Genomic DNA, 9477 nt, shown 5'->3' with positions numbered 1-9477 from the left:
CCTCTACCACACACCTCCCAGCCTTGCTGGTAGGGAAGCAGCCACGTGTGTAAGCTGTGGTCTGTGATACAGTTGTGTGTTCTTCCACACACATGTCCAGCCATGTGACCACGGGCTCCCCCGAATAGAACCTCTTTGTTTACTAGCTGTGTGGCTTAGGACAAATTGCTTAACTTCTCTGTGCCTTAGATTTTAAAATCAGTAAAATGGAGATCATGATACTTACCTCAGAGGGTCCTTGAGAGAATTAAATGACCTCATGTGTGTGAAGTCCTTCGATCAGGTCCTCACGCATAGAAAGTGCTCTGTCAGGGTTAGCTATGGTTCTTACCGCTTCTGTTATTTTCACTGTCACTATTTCCCAACTCACCAAAATTCTCTCCTCCCCAGATGTCCATCTGGGCATCATACTTTCCCAGGTGGTTAAACCAGGACTTGTCAATCACGAAGATTCCTCCAGCTATGACAGGCGTCCTGGGAGCAAGGAGAGGGAAGAGGCAACACATGAGCTGGAGAAGCAAGGAGGCCCTTTAGCTGGCCCCAGGACCCAAGACCGCCAGCCTCTAGATCCCTCCCTGCAGAGTCACTGGGGCAGGATGTCTGGCCAGCTCCCTGGCCCCCCACATCTGTTCCCATGGCCTCTGTCTGCACCGTCCCTGCAGACAGGCTCTGAGGGCCCAGAACACAGTCGGCACTTGACAGTGCACCTCAGGAGCCCAAGCGACCGATGTAGCCTCTGAAGAGCCTCCCAGGCCCCTGACCCAGGGAAGGAAGGGGTCCCCCAGAGCCCACAGCAGCCCTGACCTTATGGGCCTGGTGGGGTCTGTCCGGGTCATCTTCTGCTCAAGAGGGATCTGCTCCCACTTGAAATGCAGGCTCCAGTCGAACCCTAAGGGACAGAGCAAGGTGAGGACAGAGCTCAGGGCAGAGCTGCGGGCTGCTGAGCCCCTTCACTCCACCACCCCTCGGAGTCTCCCCTGATCAGAGCCCTGGCTACTCGTGCAGCCCCTCCTTCATGCGGAATGAGCCAAGCCCCTCCTCTCAGGAAGTGCACCATCTACTGGGTAAGACAGAAACTACAAAGATAAATAAATCAACGGAGGCGATGTCTGCTGGGATGAAAGCACTAAAAAAAAAAAAAAGGAGGAGTGCCCATACTATTAATATTATAGTTAGAATAGTCAGGAAAGGCTCTCTGGTGACTTTGGAGTAGAGACCTGAATGAAGGATAGATCCATGCAGATACCTGGAAAAAGGGAATTCCAGGCAGGGGCAGCTGCCAGTGCCAAAGCCCTGAGGTGATTTTCCAAAGGAGAAATGCCTGGCTCCCTTCAGAATCCCACCCAGACTCGCGATCTAACTAATGGCTGGGTCCATATACTCGGAGTCCAGATCCCAAATGGGGAATCCGCTGTGCCTACTAGCTCCCAGCACCAGACTCTCTAGAGCAGCACAGTTCCATAGAACTCTCTGCAACGGTGAAATGTTCTATATCTGCACTGTCGAATACCGTAGCCACTAACTTCATGTGGCTACTGAGCCTTGAACTGTGGCTAGTACAGTTAAGGAACTGCCTTTTAAGTTTTATTTGATTTGAATTAATGTAAGTTTAAGTAGCCAAAGGTGGCTATTATCTACTGTACTGAATAACCTGGCACAGTCCAAAAGAAATATAATACAAGCCACAGATGTAAGCCAAATACATAATTCAAATGTTCTAGTAATCACATCAGAAAAAGAATATATGAAATTAATTTGGATGAAATTTTTTAATGTAATATATCAAAAATATTGTCATTTCAACATGTAATCAATACAAAAAATTACTAATGAGGTATCTTACATTCTTTCACATTAAGTCTGGGAAACCTGGTGGGTTTTCTATGTCCACAGCACTCTCAGTTCCAACTAGTCACTTTTCAAGACTAGTCACATTTCAAGAGCTCAACAGCCAAATGTGGCTGATAATTGCCATACACAGCACAGGTCTTGACCATCTCTGGGGCACACGTGTTAGGAAGTCATGCAAGGCCGAGGGATCCCCGCTCAAGACATCCTCATCCTCAAGACAGCTGTCACATCATGGCCTTCTGCCAGGACTTGTGACCATGATCCCTAGGCTTGAAGCATTTGGGAAGAAAGTGTCAATATTTGGAGGGAGGGAAAGATGACAGACTAGTCTGGCTCCGATATTGATTGAACCAGAAGCCTGCAACTGCCAGTGCTGCTCCTTTGTCCCCAGTCCCAGGGCTGCGCCCAATCCCTCCTCATTTTCTCTTTGGAGGTGGTGGAAGGGGTGTGCATGAGGCTCTCTGGCACAGCCGGAAAGAGCAGCAAGCAAGGGTTTTTGCCTGCCTAGCCTCACTTACCTCCTTTCATGTCTACAGCCCCATCCCTGGGAGTAGAACTCACCTCCACGAAGGTCAGCAGATGCTGCAAGGTAGGCAAAATTATCCAGACTGATGACATCAATGATGGGACTCACTACACGGGTGTGGTCCTAGGAGAGAGATGCGAGATGGTGTGAGGCCTGGGACTCCTCTGCAGAAAAAGGCCTAGCTGCCTGCTCTGGGGAGAAGGCCTCTCTGAGACATGGGGCACTCAGCACTTCCTGCAGGGTATGCCCAGGGCCGCCCCTCAACCCTGGCAGTCTCCTGGCAGCCGTCCCACATCATCACACCCAAGCTCCTGGATGTTCCTATTTGGCTCCCATGTACTCTCCCAGCCTCTTCCTCACACATCATTTTGAGCCCTGCTAGAATCTCACCTACTCCATGAAGTCTTCCCTGACTGCTGCAGGCTGAAGGATTTTTTCCTCTTTTAAACTGCTCTTACAATGACAGCCTAGATGATTCCTGGGACAGTGACTCACTGTGCTGCCTGAGGTGGCTTTTCTATTTCTGGTCTGAACTGTTGTTTTATTAATATCATTTACCTTTGTATAATAGTTGTTTGAGTCTTCCCAACAGGACTACTAGCGGCTGGAGGGCAGGGGCTCTGTGGTCCCCATGTAATCTGGGTGCTATCTCTCTCATACCACATCCACTGTTACAAGGTCAGACTCACCACTCCCTGCATCACCTCCCAGAACACAAATCCAAATCCAAAACCTTGAGGAATAATGTTGATTTTGCTGGTCTCTTTTTTTGGGTGGTAGATTACGTCATATACCACATGCAAAACTTCATCACCCTTCATGAGCCTTCTCGTCTTTCGCCCTCCATGGGGGACAGGGAACAGAGCCCCTTCTTTCTTCTCTTTCTCCACTCTGCTTTTGCCCCCCAAATCCTCTTGTCTGGAACTTGGAATCCAGCTCTACCCCTCAGTTCGCACCCTAGATCAAGATAACGGAAGCCTGAGATGGGGCTGAACAGCTGAGACCTTTGATGGTTTTTCAATGCTCTGTGGAGGGCCTCACCTCATCCTTTTTATAGACTTTTTTGTGCTGAGATATAAAATCACAGGTTTAAAGTGCACAATTGATGGTTTTTAGTATATTCACAAGATTATACAACTACCACCACTATCTTGTTCCAGAACATTCTCACCACCCCAATAAGAAACCCAATCTACTTGCTATTTCTATAGATTTGCTTATTCTGGACATTTCCTATGAATGGAATAATATAATGTATGGCTTTTCGTGATTGGCTTTCACTTCACATAGGTTTTCAAAGTTCATCCATGTTGTAGCATGAATCAGTTCTTCATTTTTTTAATGACGGGATAATTCTGTTGTATGGATACGTTACATTTTATTTACCCATTCTTCAGTCGACAGGCATTTGGATTTTTCATACCTTTCAGTTATTCTGAATAGTGCTGCTCTGAAGTTACTGTGTGAGCATACGTTTTCATTTCTCTAGGGTATACACCTAGTAGCTCCACTGCTGGGTCATATGGTAACTAACTTATGTTCAAACTTTCGCGGAACTGCCAGACTGCCTTCCAACGTGGCTGCCCTACTTTACTTTCCTGCCAGCAATATATGAAGGCTCCTGATATGGTTTGGGTATTTATCCCACCCAAATCTCATGTTGAAATATAATCCCAAGGTTGGAGATGGGGCCTAGTTGGGGGTGTCTGGGTCATGGGGGTGGATCGCTCATGGCTTGGTGTTGTCTTCGAGATAGTGAGTGACTTCTCATGAGATCTGGTTAGTTTAGAAGTATGTAGTACCTCCAGCCAACTCTCTCTTGCCCTCACTCTTGCCATGTGAGGTACCTACTCCCCCTTCATCTTCTGCCATGAATAAAGCTCCCTGAGACCTCCTCAGAAGCCAAGCAGACGCCAGTGCCATGCTTGTACAATGTGAGCCACTTAAACCTCTTTTCCTTATAAGTTATCCAGTCTCAGGTATTTCCCTACAGCAGTGCAAGAATGGCCTGATACAGCTCCTATTTCTCCATGTCCTTGCCAGCACATGTTATTGTCCATCTTTTTGATTCTAGCCATCCTGGCAGGTGTGAAGTGGCATCTCAGTATGTGTTTGAGTTGCATTTCCCTAATGACTAATGATGCTGAGCATATTTTCCTAGGATGATTGGCCATTTCTATATCTTCCTTGGAAAAATGTCTACTCAAATCCTTCGCCAACTTTTTTTTTCTTGAGATGGAGTCTCGCTCAGTTGCCCAGGCTGGTGTCAGTGGTGTGATCTTGGCTCACTGCAACTTCTGCCTCTCAGGACCAGGTGATTCTCCCGCCTCAGCCTCCCAAGTAGGTGGGAGCATAGGCACCCGCCGTCATGCCCGGCTACTTTTTGTATATTTGTAGAGATGGGGTTTCACCATGTTGACCAGGCTGGTCTTGAACTCCCGACCTCAGGTGATCTGCCTGCGTTGGTGTCCCAAAGTGCTGGGATTACAGGGGTGAGCCACTGCTCCAGGTCCCTTTGCCAAGTGTTAAATTGGGTTATTTGTCTTTTTATGGTCGGGTTGTAATCATCTCATCCTTTTCTGCCATCTGTCCAAAATCCTCCCTGTTCTGGAGAGCAGTAGGTATGTGGCAGGGGCCCTCCTACCCTCCCCTCTCTTTGAGAACAGCATCCTCTCCTCCCTCCTGCAAGGGCTTCCCAGCCTGAACAAAAGCTCTCCCAGCACAGGACCCTCACTCTCTCAGGAGAAAAACAACACCCATTTATAGTAGGAGCTTTGTAGCTCACCCAGGCTTTCATCCAATTTCATTCTCACAATAACCCAATGGGATAATTATTACAATTATCCCCATTTTCAGATGAGAAAACTCAATAAGGTGAAGTCACTCGGGGGAAGTAGACTATTTGGGCTTCCTACGATGCCTGCCCAGCTTCGAAGACTGTTCCACAGGCCTCGGTGCTGGGAATGTAGCGGCTGAGTCCCCAAGGACGCCCAGCTCCCCAGAGACGGCGGCTCACCTCCTTCACCCGCTGCAGCATGGGCGGCAGCCACTCGGTGTTCACTTCGCAGTGACTATCCAGAAATGTGAGGACGGTAGCTGCAGCCACATCCGCCCCACGCACTCGGGACCGGATCAGCCCTGCAAGGGGAGTAGACAGGGCTCGGTGCTGGGACTGGGCCAACTGGCTTCCCACCTGTCCCCCAAAGTCCCAGGGCTCTCCTCCCCTTCAGGGGCTGAGGTTTCCTTGAGGTTTCCTGAGTTATTGTGATTAGATTTGTCTTTGTACTTCTGCTTGTTTCCTGCCTCCCTCCCTTGCTTCTTCTTATCCACCCATCAACCACCATCACTCCAGGGTCACACCCCGAGTGCCCTCTATGTGCCAGTCACTGTCTGGGCTCTAGGGACACACTGATGAACAGTCACAGTTTAGAGCATGGAAAGGGCAATAAAGTATAGTTTGATCCTAAAGGAGAACCGGAAAACAAAACTTTTTCCCATGAGAACCTGCGGGTGGTCCCCTCCAGCCATACCCCTATGTGTAGCATGGAGATAATCTTCGAGACTAAGATAGGCTGAAGTCTGTATGGCAGCCCCTTCCCTTCCCTTCAGCATGTTATTTAACCGCTCTGAGCCTCAGTTTTCTTATCTATAAGATGCAGAGAGATAATAATCCCTGACTGTCAGGATCAAACAAGACGACAGGGATAGAGCTTGTGCCTGGGGGACCCACACACGTCAGATTCTGTTCTTCTGTGCCTGTCCCTCAACAGCCTCACCAGCCTCATTTTGGGCAGCACTGTGCCCGGGGCTGGGACCCGCCTGGTCAGGAGGGAGGAGGCCCAGCTTCTCCTGCCTCTGCCAGAGTGGCCATGCAGCCCTGTGAGCTGTGGGAGGGAAGGACTTACTCTTAGAGCTCTGAGTATAAGCAGCTCCTTGGAGACATTTCCCTAGTCATGCCTCTGCCCCACACTCTGCCTCTAGCTGCCTACCAGCCCGCCCTCCAGCCAAAAGCCCATCAGTCTCCACCCCAAAAGTGTCTACAAAGCCTCTAGTCATAAATTTACATTTACTGTTGTCAAATCCAGGGACAGCATATTCCCAGACCCGATGGTACCTACAGCCCAGTGGCTTGGGAAGCATTTAACTTTGGCCACTTCCATTCCGGTTTGAAGGTCTCCGTCACTGATATCCTTGTGGCCCCTTAGTCTGACTGGTCTTTCTTTCTCTCTCTTTTTTTTTTTCCGAGACAGTGTCGCTCTGTCACCCAGGCTGGAGTGCAGTGGCGTAATCTTGACTCACTGCAATCTCTGCCTCCTGGGTTCAAGTGTTGAAGTGATTCTCCTGCCTCAGCCTCCTGAGTAGTTGGGGCTAGAGGCATGCACCACCACACCCAGATATTTTCGTATGTTTAGTAGAGACGGGGTTTTAGCATATTGGCCAGGCTGGTCTTGAACTCATGACCTCAAGTGGCCTGCTCACCTCGGCCTCCCAAAGTGCTGGGATTATCTTAAACATATCTATCACATCCTTCTCTCACTCTAAAACCTTCAGTGGCTCCCTGCTACCTCTGCCTTATGAAGTCAATGCTTTCTTCTGGCTTCCAAGGTCTTCTATCATCTCAATTCACTCCACCCATTCCCCTCGCTGACCAGGCCTGGGGTCTCGCAGGAAGGGAGTATGAGTAGAGGGAGGTTAGGAGGCTGGCCTTTGGGTTGGGCCCCACAGGTTGGAACCATGGCTGCTCTATTCATCACCCTGGGCAAATCGCTGAAGCTCCTTAAACCCCAGTTCCCTTGTCTGTACAACGGGCACAATGGGCTTAGTACAAGGACTGAAAGTAACAAAATGGATGCCCGCAGGGGAGGAGCCCTCAGGAAAGGGGCTGTTAGTATTGCACATGCCCATATCCCTGACTGATGCCTTTGCTTGCAGAGTGCACAAGCCGGCATGCCCTCCCTTGCTACCTTTTACCTGTCTCATGACGCCCCCACACCCCGTTGAGGCCCATTCCTCCACGGAAGCCTTCCCTGCTCACTCCAGCTCTCCTCCGATCTCCATGCTACTCATACACAACCACAACCAACCTGTGGCTGCAGTGGATTCTGACCCCTTGGCTATGTAGTAGCCCTCCGAGGGCAGGGACCACACTTCGTATTTCCTTCGTGTCCCCTAGAGTGCCATGCTATAGTTGCTACTCCAAAACACGTCTGGATTGGAAGTGAGGTCACATGTGCTTTATGCTTCTGGATTTTTCTGAATTTTTCTCAAAGCCTTTCCACACAGCCAGTCTCATGTAATCCTTACAATCACCTTGCAAGGCTGAAAGGGACTGTCTTATCCCATTTCTCAGGAGAGACAGCTAAGGCAGTCAGAGATGGAGCAACTTGCCTCCAGTTGTGCCTTGATGGGGCTGATCTGGGAAGCAGGAGAGTCTTCTGCAGAGCCTGGTCCCAGCCATCAGGAATGCAGCAGGGCCCTGGTGGCTTGGTGTGCCACAGCACCAAGAGAGAGTGCGGAGGTGCAGAGGATGACACCAAGATGGGCCCTCGGCAGGAACCAGGGTGCAAGGACTCACCTTCTCGCCGGTCATTGCGCAGGCACTTGACCTTGGGGATCCTGGTCAGGAGTAGACAGTCTTCCGCTGAGGACGTAGAGAGGAAGGCAAGCTCATTTAGACATGGGCATCAGGCCACTAGTGGTTTGGCTGCCATGAAAATTGCCCCATACTAAGCCCAGGAAAGGGCTGGGGATGGGAATGGGGAAGGGGTATGGTCATCATTACTGGCGGAAGGGTTGCCCTGCCCCACTCTCAGGCCAGATTGAAGAGTGCCTGTACCTACGGCAGTACTCCACTCCACCTCAGGGAGCACCAGAGAGCACGTTTGGAGGTGGTTACCAGCCCAGCTAGCATCTGCATTTGGCAGTTGTAATAATGAAGGATGCTGTTGAGTTTCTTTACTTTAAAAAAAAATATCATCTCACAAGTGTCCCATCCAAAGCAACACCCACCCTTCTTTCCCCTCCTTTGACACCAGGAAACAGGACCAGGGAAGGGTCCTAGAAAAGACAGGATCCCTGCCAGGGACAGAAAGGTGTCTGTGATGGTCAGGACAACCTCAGCGGTGCTTGCCTTGGTGTTCTGGGGAAACGGAGACGAGGGTGGAATGCAGGGCTGCAAAAAGGAAGGTGACTACTCACGATCTGAACTGAAGTCATCCACTAAAATGATCTCCTGGATCAAGTTGGCAGGAGTTCGGTTCAGGACACTAGAGTAGCAGTGGAAACAGAAAGAGCCTGGATTTAGGAACCACCTCCCATTTTTACCCCTCCCTGGGCCGTGGGACTCCCCAGCCGCCCAGCTCCAGGGCCAGCACCCTGGGCGCTCCTACCTGAATCCCATTCTTGTCTAAGTTCATTAAGGAAAAGGGGAGATGGGAGTTCAACTTGACCACAAGCCCAGGCTTAGCAGGAAGAATCCACCTCCAATCTGCCGCTCTGTGACACCGACAGACACTGCTGGGCTTCCATCACCCTCCTGAGGCCTCCTGTCTAGCCCGGCCTCCCTCAGCTCCTGACACCTACATTTCTGTCCTTGTCCTGGACACCTGACCTGGTGTTTGACTATCACATTCCTCTAACAGTTGGACTTCTGGGGTCTTCCTGGCCCTGATTCACCAGTTTCACCTTCTCAGCAGTACAGGACTCAGCCTCCAGCACCTGCTGAGCTTCATGCTGTCTGGCCACAGTGCCCGATCCCAATATCCTCCCCTGCCAGCACCACTGAGATGACAGTCCTGTGGCTGGACTTACCTCTTCACCGTGCGCAGCAAGGTGGAGCGGGCCTCATTGTGGAAGGTGATGATGACGCTGGTGGCCGGCAGGTCCGAGGAGTAGGACACAGACGGGCAGCTGAGCAGGGAGCAGAGGTCAGAGCCAGCCATGAGGGCATCCTCAGGGCAGGCCAAGGTTTTTCTTTGTCCAGTTTATTGCACCCGAGAATACTTCTGCGAGGCAGAGAAGGCACACCCAAAGCCAGGCCAGAGGCCCCGCCCCTCTACCCCCATGCTGTATCCCACACTGGCCCAGAGCCCAGATGCCAC

The 9477-nt window shown here is 50.6% G+C and overlaps 1 protein-coding gene across 3 annotated transcripts in view; it reads right to left on the bottom strand.

Moving 5' to 3' along the window:
- GALNT16 (polypeptide N-acetylgalactosaminyltransferase 16) overlaps positions 1 to 9477 on the bottom strand; it is a 96045-nt gene that overhangs the window by 21203 nt on the left and 65365 nt on the right. For all 3 annotated transcript variants that reach the window (XM_073997618.1, XM_045396610.2, XM_005561599.4), the window contains exons 3-9: positions 9188 to 9286; positions 8576 to 8643; positions 7953 to 8018; positions 5394 to 5515; positions 2413 to 2500; positions 805 to 889; positions 371 to 474 (exon numbers count right to left, since the gene is read on the bottom strand). In XM_073997618.1, the coding sequence (XP_073853719.1) occupies positions 371 to 474; positions 805 to 889; positions 2413 to 2500; positions 5394 to 5515; positions 7953 to 8018; positions 8576 to 8643; positions 9188 to 9286 (632 nt within the window). The remainder of the gene's footprint in view (positions 1 to 370; positions 475 to 804; positions 890 to 2412; positions 2501 to 5393; positions 5516 to 7952; positions 8019 to 8575; positions 8644 to 9187; positions 9287 to 9477) is intronic.

This window comes from Macaca fascicularis, chromosome 7 (assembly GCF_037993035.2).
Source record: "Macaca fascicularis isolate 582-1 chromosome 7, T2T-MFA8v1.1".
In the NCBI taxonomy this organism is placed as follows: Eukaryota; Metazoa; Chordata; class Mammalia; order Primates; family Cercopithecidae; genus Macaca; species Macaca fascicularis.
This window is presented reverse-complemented; position numbering and strand designations above follow the sequence as displayed.